Source organism: Sebastes fasciatus, chromosome 6, assembly GCF_043250625.1.
Source record: "Sebastes fasciatus isolate fSebFas1 chromosome 6, fSebFas1.pri, whole genome shotgun sequence".
Taxonomy (NCBI): Eukaryota; Metazoa; Chordata; class Actinopteri; order Perciformes; family Sebastidae; genus Sebastes; species Sebastes fasciatus.
The window spans coordinates 26,233,030-26,260,340 of record NC_133800.1 but is presented as its reverse complement, the minus strand read 5'-3'; the positions used below and the strand labels follow the sequence as shown (position 1 = coordinate 26,260,340).

At 38.6% G+C, this 27,311-nt stretch overlaps 3 protein-coding genes across 3 annotated transcripts in view; 1 reads left to right on the top strand and 2 right to left on the bottom strand.

The window, feature by feature from the left end:
- Nucleotides 1–71: 71 nt before the first annotated feature.
- On the bottom strand, nt 72–13,353 carry fbp2 (fructose-1,6-bisphosphatase 2). The gene is made up of 7 exons (XM_074638813.1): nt 13,050–13,353; nt 10,483–10,645; nt 9,404–9,496; nt 7,401–7,541; nt 6,604–6,741; nt 937–1,056; nt 72–338 (listed from the first exon to the last, which is right to left on the bottom strand). The coding sequence occupies exons 1-7, from the start codon at nt 13,220–13,222 to the stop codon at nt 153–155; spliced, it is 1,014 nt and encodes a 337-aa protein (XP_074494914.1). The 5' UTR covers nt 13,223–13,353; the 3' UTR covers nt 72–152.
- Nucleotides 13,354–14,805: 1,452 nt separating this feature from the next.
- On the bottom strand, nt 14,806–22,390 carry fbp1a (fructose-1,6-bisphosphatase 1a). The gene is made up of 7 exons (XM_074638835.1): nt 22,094–22,390; nt 19,945–20,107; nt 18,843–18,935; nt 17,844–17,984; nt 17,605–17,742; nt 17,324–17,443; nt 14,806–15,522 (listed from the first exon to the last, which is right to left on the bottom strand). The coding sequence occupies exons 1-7, from the start codon at nt 22,261–22,263 to the stop codon at nt 15,328–15,330; spliced, it is 1,020 nt and encodes a 339-aa protein (XP_074494936.1). The 5' UTR covers nt 22,264–22,390; the 3' UTR covers nt 14,806–15,327.
- A 3,911-nt stretch (nt 22,391–26,301) lies between these two features.
- Nucleotides 26,302–27,311, top strand: part of kank1a (KN motif and ankyrin repeat domains 1a) — a 56,396-nt gene continuing 55,386 nt past the window's right edge. The window contains exon 1 of the mRNA XM_074638828.1: nt 26,302–26,847. The gene's annotated coding sequence lies outside the window, so the exon portion shown is untranslated. The remainder of the gene's footprint in view (nt 26,848–27,311) is intronic.

Below are 27,311 nucleotides of genomic sequence, written 5' to 3'. Positions count from 1 at the left end.
TTGTTATATTCTGTATTATTCTCTAATACATTTATAATAATTGCAAAATAATTGTCTTCTGACCTCACACATACACATCCAAAAAAAATACTTTATTGGTGTAAACAAAATTCTGGCCTTTCATAGAAACATTTGGAGAATCTCGAAGTAAATCACTGGTACTTCTTGACAAAGCTCAGGTACTCGTTGACGTCCTCAGTGGAGCCGACCACGAAGGGCACCCGCTGGTGGATGGATTCGGGCTGAATGTCCAGTACCCTCTGGGTGCCGGTGCTGGCGACGCCTCCCGCCTGCTCGACGAGGAAGGCGATGGGGTTGCACTCGTACAACAACCGCAGCTTTGGGGAGGAAATTTCAAGAAAAATGCAGAAAGAAACACAAATTAAACAGAATCAATGTGTTGTTGTTTTGCAGTCAAAAGCTTTGTAAGAAGACTAGCAAGTTAATTTTTCATACACTGTTTTTAGAGAATAATTTCCTCTTTAATAACTTTGCAGCAGGCTAATAATTAAGAACTGAGAGCAGCTTGGTTCATTTCCCCTCTCGGCCAATCAGTGTGTGATGACGCCCTTTCTTCAGGGCTTATGAGAGGAGGGGAAATATACACTCAGGGCACTATGATCCTTTCTCGATGTAATGCAGACCTCATTTCTGCATATTAAGCCAGAAAGGGCTTATTTTACTCAAGTAAAAGCAATACAACAGTGTAAAAAGACTCTTACTTAACTTAATTGGGCTTTAACAGGGGTGGAAGAAGCACTCAGATCTCTTTGTGCCTGGTTACTCAGGTTATTACTGTCCATAAGTTACATTTTTTAAGAGTCTGAATAGGTGTTTTTTTGTAGTATATGATCAGTGAAGTTGATCCAAAATTATTTGTGTTTTAATCTGACATGGCAGTGGTAATAACGTAGCTTCGTGGAGGTCAGTGGTTACCTTTCCCTTGGGGCTCTTCTCGTTGGCGGGGTACATGAAGATCCCCCCGTAGGCAATGGTGCGGTGAACATCTGAGACCATAGAGCCCACATAGCGAGCTCCGTACGGAGTACCGCCATCCTGCCGGAAGTGATGGGACATTTCATATATTAGTGCATGTAGCGAAGAATGTTTAGTGATTTGCAAACGGAAGCTGGTTAGTATCAAGGAGCCAATGGTCCACATAAAATATAGGAACATAACAGATAGTAACGTTATTCTAAATATGATATATGAATATCACGTCACTGTTTTGGCCGATTCCCAGGATGCTCGCCGAATCAACTCTCTTCTGTTCACTCATTTGCTCAATATTTTCCTCATATAAAACCTTCACCAACCAGTGAGGATAAATCAGATCCAGTCAAAGCCTTTTTGTGTTTCCTGAGCCAGTAAGTGTGATAATTGATTATTTAAAGGGCTAGACTGCTGTCTAAATATACTATCTGAAGTGACTTTTTTTAATAATCTAGAGATACAAGTGGCTTCAGGCTAACAGGGTCAGCAAACTTCCAAACATGGACGTTACATGTCTGATGTTGTAACCGCTTAGATAACTCGCTCTTCATTTGCCTTTTTTCCATTTAAAAAGGTGAACTTCAAAGAAAAAAACTCAAAATGATTCAATGTTTAAATCTAAAAACATACTTCAAATTACCCGTTTGGTTTTTAAAGAAATAGTTAAATCTGAAAAATTGATTTAAAATAAAATAAAATATGTGACCCTGCTCACACCAAAATAGACATTCACATATTCAGCTAATAAAGCATTTAATTATCGTTTTTAATAAATGCAAAAGCTTTTCTTCCTCTGTTGATGAAGACAAACTGAATTATTTGTACTCAGAGATAAAAATGTATGAGGAGGAATCATTTACAAAGCACAGTTTTGTGAAGTGATGTCTGATTTTTGTGACATTTGCCACAAATGTTATTATTTTTAAATGTTTAAAAGCTTAGTGTATTGATTTCTATTTGTTTTAAGAGATAGGACATGAAATTGGGTTTTGTTTATGTGTTGAAAACTGCATACTTTGCAGACTAAGCTGTTTTTAAAGTTTCTGGGGTTCAGAGTGATTGATACATTCGGTTTTAACACATGTATATTTATGTTTTACCATATAGTTATAAAACAGTATAGTTAAAAAATAAGGGTAATATATAAACAGGTCAGTCAGCTCATTTGAAAGTTGCAGCTACAGCAGTTCTGTTTTGTTTAAACATCGTGACGTTCTGACGTGCTGATGAAGAAAAAGCTAACAGCAAACAACAGATGGGTCAAAGTCCATCTGCAGCAGCTGCAACATACATTAGACCTGCTGCGGTACACAAACCTACAAAAACAAGTTTGATTTGTGCATCTTTCATTATTTATAGAGCTTCTTTAATTCATTTCATGAATGTTTCATTTATTGATTCCACACTTTAACGCTCAGTGCACCAAACTCCACTCTTAAAACAAGTATTTAAAACAAATCAGCAACTCTGAGTGGAGTTGCCCTGAAGTGCGCCTCGTGTTCAGACCGGCACAATGTGTAGCAGTCATGTGCTTGCTGAGTCATTTCCCAGTCATCATGAGGGAGTGGTGAGTGTTTTATGTGCATAGTATTTCCCCAAAACAGACCCGCCCACGCAACGCAACACTCTTAGAAAGCACATCCAGCTGGCAACGGTTGAGACAACACGAAACTTCCTAAAATAAAGGAAGAGAAAATGAAAAAGAAAGAGTAGATGGAGTAGCAAGAGAGTGTGGGAAAGTTGTGTATGAAAATGATCTTAAAAAAAAATAGTACACAAATCCTAAAAGTTTATTAGTGCTGACAAGTTTGCAAACTAATATTTCTCTAAGTGTCAGTACTAGAACACCATCTAGTGTTAAAATGCTTGGTTCCAAATTGAACACATTTTGACCTTTTTGATGAAAATCAGACTGACGACATAATCAGATTTTATATTGAGGTTGTGTCTCTGGCAGATGGTTATGAAAAGATTTGTGGAATAGTAAGAAAGATAGTTATTATAATATCCATTTTCCAGATTTTCCAGACTTCAATTTTGAAAGTCACCCTGTATTTGCAACTTGTGATGGTCCAGCCCAGTCGCACTGCAGTTCGTGAAATAGTCACGAAATTTAATGCACTGATTCGTGTACATAGACACGAGTTTCACATTTTTGACGACGCCCTTCTTGAAGGCATAAAAGAGGTGGAAAATGGGACACCCCGGGGGGCATTCAGAACTTGCTAAAGATCAGTGTAGCCCTCAAACGCATACCTCTTACAGATTGACAGCGGTTAGGGGAAATAGGGTTGTCTGCTACTGGGAAGTTGCCAAAAGCCAGATTACCTGCCATGAAGAAAAGCTCGTTGCTATTGTGCAAGCCTTCCCTCTTGACAAACATTAGCCAAGCACCTGTAGACTTTATTTTGTCCATTTATTTTCATTCATGCACACCAGTATCTTTCTTTTTTGATGCATGTGTCCTTTGAGAATATTTAATTTGGGGAAAAACTTTACAGAGGGGAAAACTGGAAACTGGAACAATACTTATGTTAATTTATTAACATCTAAGAGGCATTTGTTTATTAAAAATGGCTTGATTAATAAAAGCTCTCAGGCTTTTCCCCTTAGGCTGAAGTCTGGGGAATCAGTTCTGCCACAGAGTTTTGTTTCCACAGAAAGGAAACAAGTTTCCCGTCTTAGAGCACACCTGGTTCACAGAAGAGCGTGAGAGGATTGAAACTTAAGCTGAGATATTTAAAGAAGGAAGATGCCACTTTCAAACTAGATTTAGATTTAAACTTCCCTGTGGGGTTTTTTCAGCAACATTTCCAGTTCAACCTTGTGAGACAAATTGTACTATTTCGACACACATACCACAGTGAGTAACTGTGTGGTTTACTGCTGAATTGTGCTGCGTCATGATAGTTGTGTGAAATGTAACATGATGATGAGTGTTCCAAAAATGAAGGTTTTTAACTGGCAGAAGATACACTGCGGTACAACTGACATTTTCTATATTCATGCCCAAAATACTACAATTTCTAGGCTCTGAAACAATCCTTAAATGTGCTAATGGCGGTACTACAACTTCAGTGTCTGTCACATGATGCCATTGGGCCCAAAAAGACTTTTCCCCATAGAATACATTGGGACTGAGACGTCTGTAAATCAGAGGATAATATTTTTTTAGGTAAATCAACTCCTCAGTTTGAACTCTTGAATAGCCCTTATTTAAATCAGTAGGTCCTAAAAGTTGTAAAATGCACTAATAGCTGAATACAGAGTTATTTTTCTTCCTCCGTTCATATGAATGAGACAGAGATTGCGGCTGGACCGCGGGCTAGTTAAAGGAAACGCTCCGGAAGATCATCGGATGATCCGGGTACTTTATCACTCGGCTGTCGAGCCATTTTGGCTTCATGCGCCACTGAGCAACTCTCATAGGAATGAACGGGAGCCCGCCTCCAACGCTGTATCCAGTTCTCTTTATACATCCATGGTTATCAGCTGTAACCGCTGTATGAGAGTAGTGCAGAGCAGCTGCCATTAGCTCACATGCACTAACATGCACTAAATGCACGCACGGCCAGCCCAGTTATGTCAATAAAGCACAGAGAAGCTTGGATTATAGCAAATACTTGTTTGATGCTCTAGTAATGCTCTTACTATACTGAACTTTTAAACTATCATGAGACACTAAAACTGACACTAAAAGCTCAGCAGGTCTTTAAGAAAAGGTGACTGATGACTGCATGACAATATTTGATTTGAGATGCAGTTTGAGCTGCATTTCTTTGTATGAAAGCTTCTATATAAATAATGCTAATGTTTGTACGTTATGTTAGTATTAAATGAACATCTTTAAAAGGCTGCCATAAAAGGCAAGGCAAGTTTATTTGTAGAGCTCCTACGAAGCAAGAAAAAACCCAAATAAAAAGGCAAAGTAGGATTTCAAAGAGTAAAATAATGTAGAATTACAGTTATAGTGCAATGAAAGATATAAAAGGCAGAAAACAAAAACAGAAAAGTTTTAAGCCCTTTTACATCTAAAAGAATTGAGAGTTAGAGCAAGTTATATCCAGATATGTGGTGCATAAATGCTTCTTCTCCAAAAGACACAAAAACACTTTACCACTGATGTAAACAAACGGCTGCAAGTGACTAATATAAACAGAAATCCATCCATTTTGGTGGAAGTGTTTGAAACAGGATGGACGAGAGTGGTTTGAGAGATTTCTTTGGATTTTATTTACTTTATTTGCCATTACCCTGTTGGAATCACTGCAGCCAACTACAGCTGTTGTCCTCAAGCAAATTTTTCAAGCCTACAGGCAGTGTTTTTTACTCAAAGTACAGGTTTGAAGTGGGGTATTCCTTTAAAACAGGTCTGCTGAGGCTGTATAACTGATAAAAACCTGAATGAAAATAAAATATTACACATTTATTTGAGTCTGATTAACTTTGGTGAAGAAGAAGCCTCAGAGACATTCGGACATTCAAGCTGATATGTCCTTCATAACAGTGAGGTACATGGCGTACCCGTCACTGATGAGCAAACACTTTGCATGTCATGTTGTGTGTGTGTGTGTCCGTGCTGCAGAAGTGCTGTGTATGCTTGTGTGGAGATCAGAGTTTCCAGATGAGAAGCTGCAGCTTCCTGAGGAACACCATGTTTCCTGCAATGTGTCGCCATCCTGCAGCTCAGCTGACCGGGCCTCGTCCTGTCTGAACCGAACGGTCACGCTCGACTGAGCGATCACATGTGTCTGTGGGTCAGGATGGTAACCCTTTGCCCTCTCTGCCTGTTGTACCTATTGGCTGCATGAAGCATCTTTAATTTAACCCTTTAAACTGAAGATTTTCACCTTATATTTCCTCTATAAATTCCTTTAAACTGACAACATATTTATGTTGCATGTGTTTGTTCAAACAATAAAGCTCCATGACACATTTAAACTGCAGCCAAAGTCGCTCTTTGTTAGCTATCATGACTTTCTGCCACTTTATTTGAATGAAAGTGTAAAATTACCACTGAAACAAAGGTGAAATACTCAGTTACTGATCTCACTGTCACTCCGTCTATTTGAGTTGCAGCGAACCATCAGCCAATCAGATTTTAACTTGAGTATAGTTCAAAGGGTAAATTATTTATCACTATTCATTTTCACAATAAAATGAACAGAGGTGTGAAGCAAATTCCATATTTTAGCAAAAAGAATTAAGCTGAAAAGGACAAAAAAGTATCTCTTCCACTTGAGTTGTTAACATAAATTAAATTAATAAAATAATTTCTGCTGTTGGGAAACATTTAAATGTCCAATCTGCTGATCATCTGGGGAAAAAAACTGCTTTTTTTGTGTGCTGCCAACCACAGGTCCTCATGTGAAGTTATTCTACCAGAGAAAATGCCTCATCAGGATTCACATGATGAGTGTGAGAGGCCGCTGGCGTTTGAAATCCTGCCTCAGGACTTAAGTGTATCTGTGTGTGTGTCAGCAAAATAGATGCTCATTTCTATTAGTTAAAGGTATCACATTCAAAACTACAAACACAAAGTAGAACTGATCAATGTCAAAATGATGTTTGTGATGTGCACAGTAGTTTCATCTTGCAATATGCTCTCACCTCTGGGTACTTCTTGTGCTTGAGGTACTCGTTGATGGAGGGGTGGAAGTACTTGGCGTAGCCCTCGTTAAGACTGTAGATCTTCCCCTTCGGCTTGATCTTCACGTTCCTCTCCGTCAGGATGAACTCGCCGATGGCCTGAGGAACAACAACGTAATGCTTAGGTGGATGTTTAGTCAGAGCAAACCACGAGACTGGATTTATTGAAACAATTCAGTTTATTTCATTAGACAGAGAATTTTAATTAAATTCACTATAGTTGGATTTGTTTTAAAGGTGCAGTGTGTAGGATTTGGCGGCATCTAGCGGTGAGGTTGCAGATTGCATCCAACTGAAGCTTCTCCTGTGTGAGTGTAGGAGCAACATATTCTCGCTCCCAACTCGTCAGATACCGCCGCATGGTCAGTGCCCTTTTGCCACTTTGGATTGACAGCCCTAATCCTACAAACATAACATAATTTATACTTCTGCTGGATTTCTTTAAGGGTTTATAGAGGATAGTTAAAGTTACACACACTTTCTACCAAATAAAACAGGGTTTATGTGTGTTTACAGTCCTCTCCGTCCCTGATAGCACTCTGGAGACGTGCAGCATGGAGGAAGGAATGATTGACAGGATAATTGTGTGTTTTCTCAAATAAAATAGAGCTATAGGGCAATAAAAGCATATAACTGTAAACAGTGACAGCAAGAGACACAAACGAAGAGACATTAAAGTTGAGAAGAAGATAGCAGTGGACGTCAGATATCCGAGGAAACCTGGAGACATTTACTAGTAGTGAGTGTGAAGTACTCACAGGGTCCAACATGAAGAAGTGAAGGCCGGCGCCAGTGCTGAGGGCCACCAGGGTGGCGCTGCCGTAAAGCGTGTAGCCGGCACATACTATGTTGTGTCCTGGCTGCAGGGCATCTTTCTCTGTGGGCTCCCCCTCTGATACCTGAACCCCCAAAGACAAAACATGAACAGTGGTATCCTGCAGACTTCAGTTCCCCAGATAATGTGAACCTGTATACGTGTCTGTTTCCACCACTTTTCTTTTAAATGTTCCTTATGTGTCCCATTAAAGTACCGGTCAGAGCGTCTTCTGTTTTTATTCCCTTTAACTGTGGAACACACTGCCGTTGAATATTAGAATGGGAAACTATCTCTGTATTTTTAAAAGTAAATTAAAGACATATAGTTTTAATCTAGAGTAATGCCTTAGTTTTAAGTTTTAATAATTTAATTAATAAAACAAATTAATAATTTAATAATTCCTGGTTTTCATTTTATTTTATCTTATCTTATCTTATCTTATCTTATCTTATCTTATCTTATCTTATCTTATTTTATTTTATTTTATTTTATTTTATTTTATTTTATTTTATTTTTTTGTTTTGTTTTTTATTCTATTTTCAACATTTTAATGATTGATTGATTTGATTTGATTGATGTCATTTTTTTATTTACCACTTTTTGTTGTTTTTATTTTTGTCTGTGTTTTTTTACTCTTGCTATGTGACTTTTGGGCTGCATGTTTGTATGAAAGGTGCTTTTTAATTAAAGTTGAGTTTTTTTCAAGGATTGTATGCAAAAATATTTACAACAAAAAGGGTTCAATCAACAACAATAGTGAGGGTGATAAATGGGGCCAAAGTTGTAATTCACAATAAAAAAATATGTCGAATGTACACTTACTACTTATTCAAAATAAGGCAAAGCAAAATGGAAAAAACTGAAAATAAAATCTATTCATTTTCAATCAAACCCAAATGTTTTCGTGCATCTCTTTTTAAATGCCACAGTAAGGATCAAACAGAGACCACAGTATGTCTTAATTACATTATACATTTCTTGCATGGTTTCTTGCTAGGCAAAAACAACAGACTGCAAAGCCTGTAAATGATTAAATTACTTCCTTTGGAAAGATTAAACTCAGATTAGCTGGACAGCAGTGCCCCCTTGTGTCTGCACAGTGTTACTGCACTTTCAAGCTCTGGTATTTACACAATATCCTAACATATAACATATACTATTGTGACACTTGCATATTCAAATTTAATAAAATGTGATTAGTGTAGTTCTGTCAGATATTATTATTATTATTATTTTTATTATTATTATTATTATTGTTGTTGTTGTTGTTGATGTTATTATTATTGTTGTTGTTATTATTGTTATTATTATTATCATTATTATTATTTCTGTTATTCAAAACTTTAAAAAAAAGCTATGTTATATTTCTTTGATGCTTGCTTTACTCAATTTATTTGTTTTTATTTTAAGGTATTCATCCTTATTTTGTACAAGGAACTGCAGAATTGTAGTAAAGTAAAATTGCATACAATGTAATCAGTCCTTAATTAAATAAATTCATTCAGATGACAGATTATTTATAATGCTAATAATAGATCAGATCACAACATTTGAAACAGTTACATTGAAAAGCTCAACACAGGTAAGTGTTGTGTAAAGACAGACAAACTAATGCATTTTGTTTTGTAAATACAAAACATACCTATCAAACAAATACACATCATATTTCTAATAATCCAAAAGCAAAAAAATATATATCCAACCAAGAGAGAAAAATATCATGTGACTTCTGGCACAATCGTTCTGCTGTTTTTGCAGCAGGGAATTTGTATCCTCTCCTAGAACAATACACGCTTTATCTTATAATTTGGAATGAGCCTCATGCACTTTAATTCCCTTTTTTAAAAGAAATACTAATAGTAATTTGTAAATTTGTGGTATCAGTATATTCTCATCAGTGCCTGCATGTTTGTTTTTTTTTATCTCCACAGAGGTCAAACTCACACGTTTGTAGACGGCAAATATGGTGCCGATAGAAGCCAAGCAGTCGATGTTGCTGGAGCCGTCCAGAGGGTCAAAACACACCACATACTTTCCCTGTGACAAAAACACAAAATGTTATATTAAGAATTAGAAAAAAATAGTCACTCCATTTAATTGAAATTTGAATTATTTCACATTTAACCTGCTTCTCTTCATAAAGGACTGTCACAGACTTTTATTTTCCTTTTATTTCATGCCCCTTTTATGTCAGTTGTGGATCTCATATTAAATACTAGTCTCCTTTGTTAATTTGTTGTCAGTTCTTAATAATATAAACTGTAAGAGGACACAACAGGGCAGCACTCATGGGACTACAAGTCTGTTTTTACTGTAATCAAGACCAAACAGTCACTTACTACACAAGCATCTTCTAGTCTGTGTTATTTTTGTAATTCCTCTAAACACATCCTCCAGAATAAGAAACCTCATTGCTATTACTCTGACATAAAGTCTCAGGATTAATGTTTAAAAATACACAGATGTGATCAACAACTCAGAACTACATGATCCTTCTATCCTCCAAACTTTTTTTTGGATACTTGAAGAGAAATGACCCCAGATGTTGTGCAGCAGTGGATGCACTTTGGAGTCTAGAGAAAGTTTCAGGGAAATTCATAAGTAATTCTTAAATGTTAGGCTACTAATAAACAATGAAAATGTAGCCTATATATATTCCAAGAAATAATCATAACAGAGATCATCTAAGATTGTGGATTCTTTTGGCTGCATCTCGTATAAACTCACACTTGGTTTGGTGCCACCAAGTGGAAATAAAGGGGAACTGTTTCAACTTTTATCAGTGTGAAGAGATCATGAGGTAAACTGAGCGTTCAACACATTTTTCTCTTCTCAGCAGATTTAGTTAATGTGGCAAACTTTCTCTGAATGGAGCATTCACTGACTTACTTTTGATTAGTTTCTATCTGTGTGCTGAGAACGTTTCCATTCAGTAGCCTACACACTATAGGACAGGTGTATTCCTACACAAAACGTCTCCCTAATGCAACTTAAGCATGAAAATAACCTCCATCGTCATTCACCCTCTTATCTTTGGGGGTGATGATGAGCTTCTCGTTCTCCTCTGACACCATGCAGCAGGTGCCGTAGGAGGCCTGCAGCATGTTGATGACCATGTCGTTGGACAGCACGTCTAGTTTCTTCACATCGTCCCCCGTCACGTTCACGGAGCCCGCCAAGCCCTGCCTGTGTGGACCAATCAATCAATCAAAATCAGTCGATCAATCAATCAATAGTCAAGCTTTAGTCTCACACAGTGGTGGAATGTTAGCTGATTATACTGAGGTAATGTTCTGAATGCAGGACTTTTACTTGTATTGGAGTATTTTCACAGTGTGGTATTAATACTTTGACTGAAGTAAAGGACCTGAATACTTCTTCCACCACTCTTGAGAGACGTGACACTTGCTAGAATGAAACTGATGAAAGAAAAAGAGATTCAGCTTCTCGTAGAAACTCGTAGAGCTGGTGGAGACAAAGACAAGATGGCCACTGCAGCAGTCACATGTAAAAGATGCATTTAGTCGCCTTGTGAACATCAATTATCTTCACTTCAGTTTCAAACAATGCTGCTTTGTGTTTGGTTACATAATCTCAATGTGATGATGTAATGATTCATTCTTTATGAGCTGGCACACTTTCAGTAACTCTCCTTCATATGGAACATTTTCAGGTCACTCAAGTCCCCCGATTCAGCGTTCATAGGCAGTGAATACATATTTAATAGTTTATAACACACTATAATGTAGTTGTGAGCAGATACATGTAGGGCTGTGTATTGGCATGAATCTGGCAATACGCTAGTATTATGAAACAGGGGTTACCATTCAATACATTATATTTTTATATATCATATATTATACAATCTTTAGTTAAAAAGTCATAGTAGAAAGAACACGCCGCCATATGAATGAAATCTGAGTAAAAAAAGTGTACTGTTTTATGCAATCAGAACTATGAGATCTGCACTTGCATTCATCACAGTCGCTGTAACATCTAACATCAAAAATCAACAGAAAATGAACCTCTGCCACGAATCATTGCATGTAAACTATAAATTAAAAATCAATAGAGTTTTTGAGAATGGATACAGTGTCATAAAACATAATATCGCGATACTCATGTATATCGATATTTTCGTACACCAAATTCACACCAGAGCAGCGGCGAAGTGCGGTCTGTTGCGAGCTGCCGTGCAATGTCTATGAAAAGCTGTGGCGGCCGGTCCCGAGCTCAGCGAGCACTGTTTACAATCAGTAAACAGATCCTGTGACTCTTGTGACATGTTGACCTATGTTGCAAAGAACTTCTTCCCACCTGAAACACATGAACACGCCTCCCGGCGCAGAAAAATATAATTATTACGGCGAGCCGCACTTCACCGTTGCCTGTTGTGAATTCAGCATTTCAGCTGATAACGGCGTGCCGGTTCCCCCTCAGGTGAATACTGTTAGCTCTGTCAGCACTGTTGCCGTTGCTTTCACTGTTAGCACTGTTTGCACTGTTTGCTACAAGCCGCTGGCTCAGCCGTCGCCATGTGAGAGCCATGTGGAGGCAACAGAAATGCTCCCAATCTCACATTTAGCCCCATTAATGTATTTGTAACTCCTCCTGTGGGCACTACATGCATCAAGGATCACACCATAAGTAGAGGCTGGTGTGTATAAACAGATAATGAAGGACAATGTAGTAAAACACTTAAAAAGTTATCTCTACATGTGAGTACATTATAGTGCATTATAAACCATGTATTACATGTTTGCATCCTTCTCATGAAATGCTAAACAGGGAGACTTGAAGTAAAGTGCTACTAGTTTCAATATTACTGCATGAATATCAGCTAGGAATTGGTAAAATATTACTTTACACTTAAGACCTAAGTTCGCTGGTACTTAATGGTCTTTAAGGACTGTCCCAGGCTGTGTGTCCCTCATCCATTAATGTAATGGTTACTGTATGTTCAGGTTTTGATTGTGCAAGGCTAAGATTAGAGACAGGGCCACGCCTGGACTAAAAGGCAGCGCTGCCAAAAAGACTCAACTCAAAACCACAGTCAGAAATCAACCCATTTTAGCCTCTATGTGAATTTACATAGTTCTCCAGAACACTGTCGTCAATGCCCTGGACAAAGAACTGGTAATCTTGGTAGAAAAGACACTGAAAAAACTGCACAGTCTTTTTTTTATCACTTGCAGATTAGAGTGTTGAAATACACCTAAAATCTTACAAAGCTCACTGTCGCTTCCAATACAGCAGCGTGACTTCTACGGCATACAGGACAATCAATCATATCAGCTCTCCTCTGTGGTTGAGTGTTGAAATCTGACAACTTTTAAATCCTCAAGGAACACAGCCTCAGCCCTTGAATCACTCTTTGGCTCCTAAATCTACTAGGAGTGACGCAGACACTGAAGTCCAACCAGCTGTTCTGCAGCCGACCTTGACCTCTGACCTCTCCGTGGCGGGATGCAAGCCACACAAGTTGTATTATTTCTTATAAAAAGATCTAATCTGCACATTAGTCTTTGTTTAATCTGAGAGATATATATAATGGTTCCCATTAGGCCTATTCCAGTACCTCAGTACTTACAGGTGGTTCAGGCCTGCCTTGCGCACAGCAGAGGAAATGGCTTTGATGGCGGTCAGCATGGCGTTGATGAGCTGGGTCAGCTCACCGGTCGCCCCCTTGGCCTGGCGGCCGGTCTCGATGACGAACCGGGTTAGGGTCCATACATCCGTGTCAAACCCTGACTGGTCCGACATGCTGGTTTCTGGTCCTTCTGTCCCTCCTGGTGGGCAGCAAATCGGCGAGTGAGCGACCTCATTACCAGCAGTGTCCTTTTCATACCCAGAGCCATGACGGCAAGCCAACAGGAGCTATTTGTGAGAGCAGCCGTGTGGAAGTGTGTGTGTGTTTTGGGATGGGTGAGGGGGTGTCAGCTGTCAGCTGTAGAGACAGGCAGAGTTTAATCCTGCACAAGACAAGCCCTGCTATTCATTTAGTAAAAAAACAAAAACTAACTTGCAACAACAGTAACTCAGAACTTGGGTAACAGGAGGGCTCTTGGGTAAATTCTCAGTATTTTAACCACATTTGTTTGCACATAAACCTAAGAACAGTCTGATGCTGTGACAATAGAGGAACTAATTTCTATATATCCAAGTTCATGTGGGGAACAATGAAGCTTTTTTTGTGTTTACTTAGGTTAAAACGTCCTGCAGGAAATGTTTATACCAGAACTAAAAGCATGTACAGTAGATACAATACAGTAATATGCTTTATTTCACCTACTACTGCCTCTTAGTTTAAAGGGAGTTTTGATTCTGTATTTTATGTTTCTGAGCTACAAAACACTTTGGTTGAAGACTGAGAGGGAGAAAGAAATGTGAGTTTAATATCAAGAGAGTAGAAGCAGACTCCGTTTTAGCACAACAGCAGCTCAAGTGAGCTTTAAATGTCATCAGCGCTCTGAGAGCCTCCACTGACCTTTAGCTTAAAGGTCGACTCCTCTGGATAAAGTATCTCTTAACCTTTGTTGGCAGTTTATCTTCCCAACTTTTCAATTTCTCAAACTGCAATTAGTATTTCTTCTTCTTCTATCCACATAATCAGCCGTTATATTGATGTTTTTCTTCTTTCCTTCAATAATACAGGGGTGTGCAGGGGGCGACTCCTCTGGTTGCAAAAAGAAGTCTGATTGTATATAAGTTTATGAGAAAATGACCGTACTTCTCACTTGATTTATTACCTCAGTAAACATTGTAAACATGAGTTTATGGTCTCAATCGCTAGTTTCAAGTCTTCTTCAATACAGTATGATGTTCATTTAGTAAATGATGGTCCCGTTTAGAGTCAAATAGACCATAAAGCAGGGGATGCTTTAGGGCGTGGCTACCTTGTGATTGACAGGTCGCTACCACGGCGTTGTCCGGTCTGGGTGTTATATCTTTTCATCTCAGAACTTTAACCCTTTCACAGTGTGTTTTCAGTTCATGAAAGTTAATTATAACATTTTGATCGCCTAAAAATGTCTTATTCAGCATTTGGTTATACTTAGCTCCACCCTCTCGTGTCACTTCTGGTTCCAAAAAAACAAGATGGTGACGGCCAAAATACCAAACTCAAGGCCTCAAAACGGCAGTCAACAAACCAATGGGCGACGTCACGGTGACTACGTCCACTTCTTATATAGAGACTATGGACTGGACACAATCAAGCTTTTGTTTATGTAAAAGGCTGCTTGTTTCTTGGAATACTAAGATTTTTACGCTATAATAAGAAACAGCCAATTCTCAATGAATGATGAAAATGGTGGGACACATTTCAGAATAGATGAAAACACAGATTTTGTCTTCTTAGACTCATTTGGATTTATTAAGAGACTTCATCATTCCAAACAGTAGTTGTTCACATCATAAAAAGGCATCATGTTTGTTGCATAGAGGTTCATATTTGGTCTTTCACACGTCTAGAATGGATGTTCATTCTAATTAAAAAGGCACGACTGGAGGTAAACAGGAGGAAAAAGTCTTCATGTTTTGTTTATTCAAGTGCATCATTGTCATTTTTTGGCACGTTTGGTCTTTGGTAGTTGTTTGGTGGAATGTGTGCATGATTGAGTTACAGTTTTCATGTTTTCACTGAACCACCTTCTTTCTTTTATCCGTCAGCAGAACATGAACATTTGCCGGTATGGCATTAAAAACCTTGTAACTCCAAATTTGGTTATTTAACTGAGAAGATCCCCTGACATTTTTTGGGGTTTAAGAATAATTTATATCAAGCTCAAAACGCGGCAGACTTCCAGCTTGTAGATGCGAGGTTCTTCGCCGGACAGCGATGGTTGTAAGAGTGAGTCGGCACGGTCTCACTTCTTCTTGGCGTGTTTCTGGCAGATGGCGACGTATTCCAGGACGTCCTCGGTTGAGCCCATGGCCACGGGAGCTCGCTGGTGGATGTTCACGGGCTGGATGTCCAGAATGGGCTCCAGGCCGGTGGAGGCCATGCCGCCCGCCTGCTCAATGATAAAGGCCATGGGGTTGCCTTCGTACAGCAGCCGCAGCTTTGAGGAAGAGGAGGGAGTTTAGTTTCTGGTCCAAATGTCAAACTCTTCAAATGGAACATTATAATCCAACATTTGATGGTTTAACACTTTCATACTTAGTCTCTCCCTCCTTAACTATTATACTTCTATACTCCAAGCCAGGACCTTACAGTATTAAATGAACCAACAGTTAAAGGATGGGTTCACTATAGAGTGCTGCAGAAAAACTTACTGACGTATTTTATGTCGTAAAACAAACGTTAAAATCGACCTTATTTCAGGCATCAAGCAAAAACCCATTGACTTCCAGACGAGGAAACAGGAAGTGCTAAAATACTAACTCATTTCCGGGTTTTAGGACTCACTCCTGCGCAACTCTGTTCTTCAAGACAATAGTCAGGTGAACACTGAAACAGGTTTTTCTTGCTGTAATCATTTCACAACCAACAGATCTCTTCCTAATGACGAATGATTACAGCAAGAAAAACCTGTTTCAACGTTAATATGGGAAATTAAACATTGTGAAATAATTCTTTAAGACAACTTTTATGGATCAAAACTGTGAAACAATCCACTCAAATATTCAATATGAAACTAAACATCCTAAGACTTCTCTTCTCTTCTCTTGCTTTTAAGTAGTTTTTTTGTTGCCCATGATTATTTTATTAAATCTAATTTTTCATTAGGATAATGCTGGACTCTGTATATTTGATTAGATCAGTATGTTGATATTGATCCGTCATTGGCAATGCGGTCTTGTGTCTAAACATGAAATGTTTACTACTATTGGTGAGCGTAGATGACTCCAGATGTATACGTTGTCGCCCTTCTTTATGAATATCCATGTGAATTCCTGTTCCTATATTTTTTTGGGACATCCTATTCATAATATGGAGGCACCTCTCTTTAGTTCTAGCCTTATAAAAAGGTATGACAGCCACTGGCTTGATGTTAATCTTGTGTGCTGTGAGGGTCTTACCTATATCTTTATATAGTAATTGTATACATGTGCTTTTCTTAATTTGCATAACATACTTGTTATGTGTGGGTTATATGATTCACCGGGTTTATCATGTGACCAGAGCATACGTATTTAAAGATGGCGTCTCTGTTGATATAGCTAAATCTGAAGAAGAGCATCAGCTTGAAACGTCACTTACTTGTGGATGTGCTAATAAATTGCACCTAAGGGAACTACAGCGTAGAGACCTTTACTTATGTTTTCCTTGATGGTTTTATTGAAATATTTTATTTTCTAATGTTTTATTGTATTTAAAATAGTTTGTTTGCAACGTTTTAATCTGTAAACTGTACAAAGTAAATCTGATGTTTGTAAAAGCCTTTAACGTTGCATCACTTTTTAATTTAACTCAGAGCACCTGGATTTATTGTGGCCGCTGAATCCAAAGAGCATCTTTGTTTGTTGACTGGGACTTAAAAAAATACTTATTTTGTTGCAAGACTCATTATTTCCTCTTACATCTGCATTCCAAGGTGCTTTCTACACTTTTTTAAAATGTGACAACATCACTTTTGGCTCAGTCTTGCAAACACTTGAAGGATGTGGAGAGTGAAGAAACAACTTTGTGACACTTTCTTCAGTTTGGTCTCATGTTGCAAGTGAGGATATGTTAAATTTATAACTTTTAAAGTGGAGGTTTATGTCTTTAATACAATATCCATATACTATATTATTGTATTTACTAAATTTGTACCATTTACTTTGTTTTAAGATGGAACATTTGAGATTTCGAAGCATTTATTTTAGGTCTTAGTTTGATATGTGAGGTAGCAGCAGAAAGCAGCAGAGGGATCTTACCTTTCCTTGGGGGCTCTTCACATTTCCTGGGTATAAAAAGATGCCTCCGTACATCAGCGTTCGGTGGACGTCTGCCACCATGGAACCAATGTAACGGGCGCCGTAGGGCTCACTGCCATCCTGCAGTCATTAAAAATGTTGGATTAGGAAGCTACTTAAACTGGCACTGGATGAGAGATCTACATTTGAATGTATTGTTGATTGATGTCCGTTGTCCCTGATTAACAAATATGTATAAACACACTAGTGTGCTTGCAGCTCTCCCCACACATCAGCGTTACCTGAGGGAACTTCTTCTTCTGCAGGTACTCTGTGACAGCGGGGTCAAAGTGCATTGCGTAACCTTCGTTCAAGCTGTAAATCTTGCCTCGCTTCTTGATCTTCACGTCCCGATCAACCAGGATGAATTCGCCGATTGCCTGATGAGCAAAAAGCAGATATTGTTACAAAGAACCTCAGTTAAAAAAATAGTTTGCAAGATTTATTTTAACGTCAAACACAGGACCAAGAGAGTACTAACTGGGTCGAGCATGAAGCCGTTGACTCCGCGGCCGGTGGAGATCACCATCATGGTGGCGCTGCCGTAGAGGGCGTAGCCGGCCGCCACAAGGGTCCTGCCGGGCTTGAGGGCGTCCTCCTCACAGGGCTCATCATCTGTGTTCTGAGGGAAACAGCAGAAACTAATGTCATCATTCATTTATTATTCCAGCAGTGTTTATGCTATTTTATTATCTATTACAACGGAGTAGAGAGGATTGGAATCTGTTTGCCAATAGATTAGAGCTGCAACAATTAATCGATTAATTGTCAACTATTAAATTAATCGCCAACTGTTTTGGTAATCGAGTTTGAGTAATTTTTTAGGATAAAAAAAAAGTCTAAATTCTCTGATTCCAGCTTCTTGAACATTTTCTAGTTTCTTTACTCCTGTATGACAGCAAACTGACTATCTTTGAGTTGTGGACAAAACAAGACATTTGAGGACGTCATCTTGGACTTTGGGAAACACTGATCCACATTTTTCACCATTTTATAGACCAAACAACTGATCAATCAATCAAGAAAATTATAAACAGTTTAATCGACTATGAAAATAATAGTTAGTTGCAGCCCTACAATAGATATTAGCTTGTTCACATATGCAGCTATGATAAAAGTGTCTGATAAACCCATTTAATTTATATTTCTCAGATTTCTTAATTTAGTTTACCATCTTAGTAAAAATACATTACCATATCTTCCATTTTAACGTTTTAATTTTTTTTTTAACATAACAAACACAAGTCTGAGTTTGAGAGGAGGAGACCTTTTATCACCTGGATGATTATAATACATTATAATATAACTCTTGAGGGAAACGCTACATCAGTGTTACATTTTTGGCATGAAATTGAAGGTTAATTATAAGACAGTGAATATCAGCAACAACTTCAGTCTAAGTGATCCGTCTTGGCTACAAAAACTCAGACTGGTGCAAGAACAGATGCGCTTTATTACGGGGATTTTAACCCGTTAGTACCTTTTTGTAGATGGCAAAGATGGTTCCGATGGAGACGAGACAGTCGATGTTGGAGGAGCCATCCAAAGGGTCAAAACACACAATGTATTTACCCTGGAAGAGAAGGAAGAGGAAACAAACAAAAGTTATGTTTACATTCAGAGTTGCTCACCAAAACACATTGTGTGTGTGTGTTATCAATGAGGTCAAACAAACGTGCTGAATGCATTTCCTTAAAGAGGAACTATTATGCTCATTTTCAGGTGCATACTTGTATTTTGGGTTTCTACTAGAACATGTTTACAGTCTTTAATGTTCAAAAAAATGGTCAGCTGGCCCACTCTGTTGTGATTGGTCAACCAAACCAAACTCTACTGACTCTGCTAAGAAAAGGCAGGACTTCAAGCGAAGCGTTTCAGGCATTTCAGGAGCAGTGTTTCTGTGGGGGAGAGTAACTCCTTTTGGCATGGTCTTTGGGCTTTGTAACATGCACAAAAAAAACTATATAACACACTAAAGGAAAGGGAACAAAAGCATATTAGGTCCTCTTTAAAGTATTTTACATCCTATATTGTTTACATTCATCTTCACTTGCTAGCAGTCCTCTTTCCTGCTTTTTGTTGGTGCATTAGATTAGTGGAATAGTGTGAAACCACTGGCAGAAATGTGCAATGCTTCATTGGTTTGCATGTGTGTCTTTGTGGTTGTGCATGAGATAAAGAAAATGCTGACTCATAGAAAAACAGCTCCACAGAGCTACTAGAGGTCTGAAACTACACACAGGGAACTTTTAACTTTGTGCCTAGCAGTGACAATTAGTGACAAGAGTAATGGAATGAAAGTATTTTCATTTGACAGGAACTGAAAAACTTTTGTTTGTAAGTGAACTGGTTATATGAGATAACATCCCATGCGGAAAAGCTCTAAACAACCCAGAGAAAACTGGATGATCCGGTTTCAGTCTGCCAACGGCTCATTCCAGAGATGAGATCCCCAAATAAATGAGGTTTTCCCCACATGCTCAGTGGGAACCTCACACAACATCAGGAGTAGCAAAAGATCCACCATTTGGTTTCAACATCTAAAATCAAAGTCTTATTCTTTCTCCACCGGTCACACGTACCCTTGTGTCTGGCTCTACGATGATGGCTTTCTCATCCTCCTCGGACACCAGCACACAGGAGGTGAAAGACGACTTGATCATGTTGATGATCAGATCATTGGACAGAATGTCCAGCTTCTTCACCTGGTCACCGGTCACATTGGTGCTGCCAGCGATGCCATAACTAATGAGACGTAAAAGACAAACGAAACAAAGTGAGGGTAGTTTCTATTTAGTCTTCCTCTGTACGTTAACTGAACAAATGTTATTTAAAACAGCTCTACTGCTTTGTTCTGTGATATGATTTATTAGAATAAAATCATTACTGTAGTTTCCAGTTAAGAGGAAGGAAGGAAACAATAAAAACCTGTAAATGATGCATGACACTACATTTCTAAACTGTTAGTTGGTGATTGAGTAAAGTACTGAAGTCTGAATCATCAGACGCAAAGGTTTAGCACAGGAAAGATATTTCTGCTCATGCAAACAATACAACAAATACAAAATTGTAAAATGTACATTAACTTAAATGTTTAGGGAATAGGTCTATTTTTGTAATAGATACTGTAAGATCATCAGTAAAAAAGAGTAAAAATAGACCAGCACAGCACATAGTAATGGAAAATATTAAAACACATTATTTAAAACTGTGAAGTGTGAAGGGCAACACAAGGACAAGATAAGGAAATAAAACGGTAGTAGGCGGAGGAGGAAGAAGTACTCAGATCCTTTACTTAAGACTAGAAATACAACAGTATCAAAAGTAAAAGTAAACAAGTAACTACAGCTGTCAAATAAATGTAGTGGAGTGAAAAGTACAATGTTCCCCTCTGAAATGTATTAAAGTAGAAGCATAAAGTGGCAGAGAGTGGAACTATTCTAGGAAAGAGGAAGCAGAGGTGGAAGACGTACTCAGATCCTTTACTTTATTTCTTTATAAATAAAAGCACGAATACAACGGTCTAAAAATACTGTGTTACAAGTAAAAATCCTGAATTCAAAATGTTAATTAAGTAAAAGTACAGAAGTTTTATCGGCAAAATATACTTAAAGTATCAAAAGTAAAAGTACCTTTCAGTATTACATTATTATAGAATATTATATTATTCTGTTTTTATACTGATGAAAACATATAGGAGCATTTTAAAGATGTAGTTCATCAATGTGGAGTCAATTTTAGATACATTGTGTACTACTGGCTGGGTAGATTAGTACTGCATCATATCCTATAAGCGTATCGTGTTTTATATTTTTATTTAAACAGCAACAAGTAACTACAGCTGTCAAATAAATGTAGTGGAGTAAAAAGTACAATGTTCCCCTCAGAAATGTAGTAAAGTAGAAGTATAAAGTGACAGAGAGTGGAATTACTCAAGGAAAGTGGAAGCAGAGGTGGAAGAAGTACTCAGATCCTTTACTTTATTACTTTACTAATAAAAGTAAGAATACAGCAGTCTAAAAATACTGTGTTACAAGTAAAAATCCTGAATTCAAAATGTTGCTGAAGTAAAAGTACAGAAGTATTATAAGCATAATATACTTAAAGTATAAAAAGTAAAATTACCTTTCAAAGTGTTATATTATTAAAAATATTATATTATTCTGTTTTTATTACTAACAAACACATATAAGAGCATTTTAATGATGTAGTTCATCAATGTGGAGTCAATTTTAGATATGTTGTGTACTACTGGCTGGGTATTAGTACTTCATCATATCATATAAGAATATCCTTTTTTATATTTTTATTTTAAGTAATGAGTAACTACAGCTGTCAAATAAATGTAATGGAGTAAAAAGTACAATATTCCCCTCTGCAATGTAGTAAGTATAAAGTGCCAGAGAATGGAAAGACTCAAGGAAGGTACAAGTATGTCAAAATTGTACTTAAGTACAGTACTTGAGTAAATGTACTTAGTTAGTAGCAGGGCAGAAATACATGCATTTCTCTAATGGACCCTGGCAATAAAGCTGCACATAACTCACATTAAATATGTGTTTAATTAAATCAAGCTCCTTTAAAAGTGGGCGTGTTGTTTTCAGGTATGTGCGCACTGAGAACCTGAATCTCCTGCTCAGTTTGTGCCAACGTGGATGAAACGGATGGGGGCTGAAAGAACACATGTTTCTTTATATATAAACAATAATAATGATATCTTCTTCTACTCACAGGTGGGCGATCCCAGCCTTCCTCACGGCGCTGGAGATGGCCTTCACCGCGGTGCACAGAGAGTTGAGCAGCGTTGTCAGCTCTCCGGTGCCTTTCGCCTTCCGGCCCTCCTCCATCACGAACCGGGTCATGGTGACCACGTTGGTGTCGAACACTCCCTGGTCGGACATGTTGGTAGCTGGTCTCTCTCTGGTCCTGCAGCTGGTGAGAGAGTAGAAGTTAGGAGGAAATGCTGCAGGATTTAAATGCTCTGCAACGCGGAACTGGGTGAAAACAGTGAGAGCCAATCAATCCAGAGCTGCAGGAGAAGGAGAGGTGTGGCAACGCTGAAACAAGACCTCGCTTTGTACAAACAGCTGTGATGAAATGATAAAGTTGCCAACAGAGAGGATGTGAGCAGGATAATAGACGTTGTGCATGCCTGAATCCAAACTGTCGTTGTGCAAGAGACGGGTCGTGTACTTTACTGCAGGTTTGTTTGATAGTGTTCAAGAACAGTTTCATAAGTTTGACTCCTGATAGAGTTCATGCACATTCTTCTGGCTTTTGAACAGATTAACTCTTCAGCTTTAAAGGTCCCATATTGTGTTCATTTTCAGGTTCATACTTGTATTTTGTGTTTCTAGTAGAACATGTTTTCATGCTGTAACGTTAAAAAACAACAACTTTATTTTCCTCATACTGCCAGTCTGAATATGCCTGTATTTACCCTCTGTCTGAAACGCTCCGTTTTAGCGCATTTTGACAGAATTGCAACAGAATTGCGTTTCTAGGCAACGGCTTGGGTCCATGTGTACTTCCTGTCAGCTGATGACATTCACGTACACTGCAACCAGGAATAAACTGGGACACATTTAGAATGTTTACGTTTAAAATTGTGTCAAGGGTCTAAATATTGTATATTTGTGACATCACGAATGGGCAGAAATCCTGACAGCTTGTTTCAGATGCAGAGTTTCTGAATATGGGCTGTGTGTATTTCCCTGTGGATTGAGTGTTTCGATACTTTCACAGTATTTATAAAGGACTTAAGCCTGCTTTATAATAAAAAAACCCAACATGAAAATCTTTTTTTTATAATATGGGACCTTTAAACATTTTTTGTCCCAAATATTTGTATTCTCAATTTACCCATGGTATCTATCTGTCTGTCTGTCTGTCTATCTATCACTTATTTCCTTTGTTGCATTTGGGGCAACTCACAATTTATTACTGCACTGTAACTGTATATCTGGTCTATTCCATTTGTATTTAATTTATTTATACTTATTTATATAAAAATCTAATTTATTCTAACTAAATTGATTGTATTGCTTATTGTTTTTAAATGCCATTCTAATGATTTTCTTTGCCTATGTAAAGCACACTGAATTGCTGCTGCCTTTGAAATGTGCTATATAGAGCTGCAACGATTAAAGGTCTTATTGATAACATTTTTATGTATAGGAATATTTAAAAAATAATAATAATAATACATCCAAAGAGCCTTTAGAAAGGTGCTGAATAAAAGTATGTTTTTTCCTCAAAAGAATTATTATGATTGTGAATTAATCATTTTAAAATGTTGGCGGGTCCAAAATGAATATTTTGTTCATCTGACGTTTGTTTCCCACATCTAACAAGGCTTGTGAGCCAAACGACAATGAAAATAACCGTTAGTTGCAGCCCTAGTGCCTTGTTTATGGAATACTGTATTATTCTACATGTGGACACCGATATGTCCATATACTTTTGGTCTGTTTTCCATGGTCTGGGCTAGGTGTCTTATTATTTGCAATTAAGGGAAATCTTAATGCTGCAATTGTCTGTACACATACTTTTGGCCATTTATCCGAAGCTATCCCTTTAACTAAACATATCAATTAATAAATAAAACAGACCTGTTTTTCCTCCATTGCACATACAAGGTTCTGAACTGCCCTGTTAGCCTGGTTTTTAATCTCAATGAAACTTCAAATAGCTGAAATAGGCTAAACACATCACTAAACACATTCTTCTTCTTCTACTCCTGCTTCTTCTTATTCTTATTCTACTTCTTCTCCTCCGGCTTCATCTTCTCCTCCTCCTCCTCCTGCTTCTTCTCCTCCTGCTTCTTCTTCTTCTCCTCCTCCTCTTGCTTCTTCATCTTCTTCTCCTCCTCCTGCTTTTTCTTCTTCTTCTTCTCCTCCTCATCTTCTCCTTCTCCTCTTCCTCCTGCTTCTTCTTCTTCTTCTTCTTCTCCTCCTGCTTCTTCTTCTTCTTCTTCTTCTTCTCCTCCTGCTTCTTCTTCATCTTCTTCTCCTGCTCCTTCTTCTCCTCCTCCTGCTTCTTCTTCATCTTCTTCTTCTCCTCCTGCTTCTACTTCTTCTTCATCTTCTTCTCCTTCTCCTCCTGCTTCTTCTTCATCTTCTCCTCCTCCTCCTGCTTCTTCTTCATCTTCTTCTTCTCCTCCTGCTTCTACTTCTTCTTCATCTTCTTCTTCTCCTCCTGCTTCTTCTTCTCCTCCTCTTCCTGCTTCTTCTTCTCTTCCTCCTCCTCCTCCTTCTTCTCCTCCTGCTTCTTCACCTTCTTCCTCCTCTTCTTCTCCTCCTCCTCCTGCTTCTTCATCTCCTCGTCCTCCTTCATCTCCTCCTCCTGCTTCTTCTTCTTCATCTTCTCCTCCTCCTCCTCCTCCTCCTTCTTCTTCTTCTTCTTCTTCTTCTTCTCCTCCTGCTTCTTCATCTTCTTCTTCTCCTCCTCCTCCTGCTTCTTCTTCATCTCCTCCTCCTGCTTCTTCTTCATCTCCTCCTCCTCCTGCTTCTTCTTCATCTCCTCCTCCTCCTGCTTCTTCATCTTCTTCTCCTCCTGCTTCATCTTCTTCTCCTCCTGCTTCTTCTTCATCTTCTTCTTCTCCTTCTTCCTCCTCCTCCTCCTGTTTCTTCTTCTTCTCCTCCTCCTCCTCCTGTTTCTTCTTATTCTTCTCCTCCTCCTCCTGTTTCTTCTTCTTCTCCTCCTCCTCCTGTTTCTTCTTCTTCTCCTCCTCCTCCTCCTGTTTCTTCTTCTTCTCCTCCTTCTCCTCCTGTTTCTTCATCTTCTCCTCCTCCTCCTGTTTCTTCTTCTTCTCCTCCTCCTCCTCCTGCTTCTCCTCCTCCTCCTCCTCCTTCTCCTCCTGCTTCTTCTCCTCCCCCTCCTCCTCCTGCTTCTTCTTCATCATCTTCTTCTCCTCCTCCTCCTCCTGCTTCTTCTTCTTCTTCTTCTTCTTCTTCACATACAGTGACTACATTATTAGGTGTTGAGGTTGAAATGCTGTTATAACCATGGTTACAACAAAACGCCACACGATGGCGGCCTTGGCCACTGAGTGAACCTCGTTTGGGACGCTGACTCTTGCTCTGTCCCAACTCCTTAGCCTTGAATTTCCATTAATTTAACTTTATAAATAATCACTATTTAGCTTTACATTGGTAAACGTGGTATAAAATATTTCAAGACATTAAAAAAACGGTTTAATCTCAGAAACCGTTAAAATTAGCCACTTGCACCTCTGTGACACAGCACAATTAAGAAACACTCATATTAATGCGCCAAACGAAAACCGCCCCATTGAAGATACATTACGTTCCAAGAACTATATTGTTACGCGGAGGGTCAACCGGTGTTAACGGTCAAGATTTAACCGTTACTAACGGTAGCTAAACAGATGTAAGCCTACGTTTAACTAACAATTAATGTTATCGTCGGTTAATAAAAGCAGTTAGTCTCTCTCTCGACATCTGAATGGGCAGATAAAGTGTCGAGTAACATTAATCAGCAGCAGTTAAATAGTCCTTAAACATTTTATACTTTACAATCACATCACTAAACACATACAGTGACTACATTTTCTTGGGCGTTGAGGTTGAAATGCTGTTATAACCATGGTTACAACAAAACGCCAGAAGGTGGCGGCCTTGGCCAGTGAGTGAACCTCATTTTGGAAACTGACTCTTGCTCTGTCCCAACTCTTTAGCCTAGAATTTCTTATAAATAATCACTACTTAACTTTACATTTGCGTGGTATAAAATATTTCAAGACATTAAACAAACGGTTTAATCTCAGAAACCGTTAAAATTAGCCAAAAAATAGACCCGCATTTGTATTTCTGTGACACAGCACAATTAAGAAACATTCATATTAATGCGCCAACTGAAAAACGCCCAATTTAATACAGACGTTCTAAGAACTATATTGTTACGCGGAAGGTCAACCGGTGTTAACGGTCAAGCTTTAACGTTACTAACGGTAAGTTAAACAGATGTATTTAACTAACTATTAATGTTATCTTAGGTTAATAAAAGCAGTTAGTCTCTCTCTCGACATCTGAATGGGCAGATAAATTGTCGAGTAACATTAACCAGCAGCAGTTAAAATAGTCTTTAAAGCTAGAAGTAGGCTAACTTTGCGGCAGGTGAGCTCCACCTGACTGTCACCGTCATATAGCAGCACTTGCTGACGGGGGACGGAGCTTCTCCGACCGGGCACCGACTGCGCATGACCGCGGGGAAACAATTTGCTGGCTGCTGAGAGGCGGACAAGTACAAAGAGGCTGCTGGTGGTGCTGCTGGTGGTGGAGCAGACGGGACGTACCGTGTGTGCCACGGGGGAGACAAAGTATAACCTTGTAGAAGTTTTGACGTTAAGTTACAACCTCAACCGGACGATTTAAACCTCCAACAACGTCACCCCCAAGGACAATCCGTTGAGTTATAACAGAGAGGAGGAGCTGCAACAGCTTGTGGAGACACTTGTACGTCGGGTAAATTAAACGCTTTGAGAGCTTCTGATATATTAACTTCATTGTCCTTGAAGTATTTACGCTTTTATTAATGATATTTTGTGTGTGTATAAAAGCATGCACAAGGGTTTTCTTTGATTTAGTATGTCTTTTTGATGCATGTTCTGGGTCAGGTGGTCCTCCTTGCAGCGACCAGACCAGATAATCCAATGAAGCGTTGCTGGTTAAGCAGGATTATGTGTTAAAGTCATATGGTGTTTGTTGCACCTGCTCGTTGTGGTAATCTCTTGTTTTTTTCACCCCCGACCAAACAAAGCTTATTCCCGCCAGACAGGTGTCATGGAAGTATCCCACATGCTGAACTTTGAGCTGCAAGGGCAGGGAAATGTGGTGTGTGTTTATTCCTTAGAGATTTAACTCCTTTTTTTTTTTTTTTTTAAGGATTTTACTTTTTAAAACAGGTTTCAGACACTGACCCATCTCTC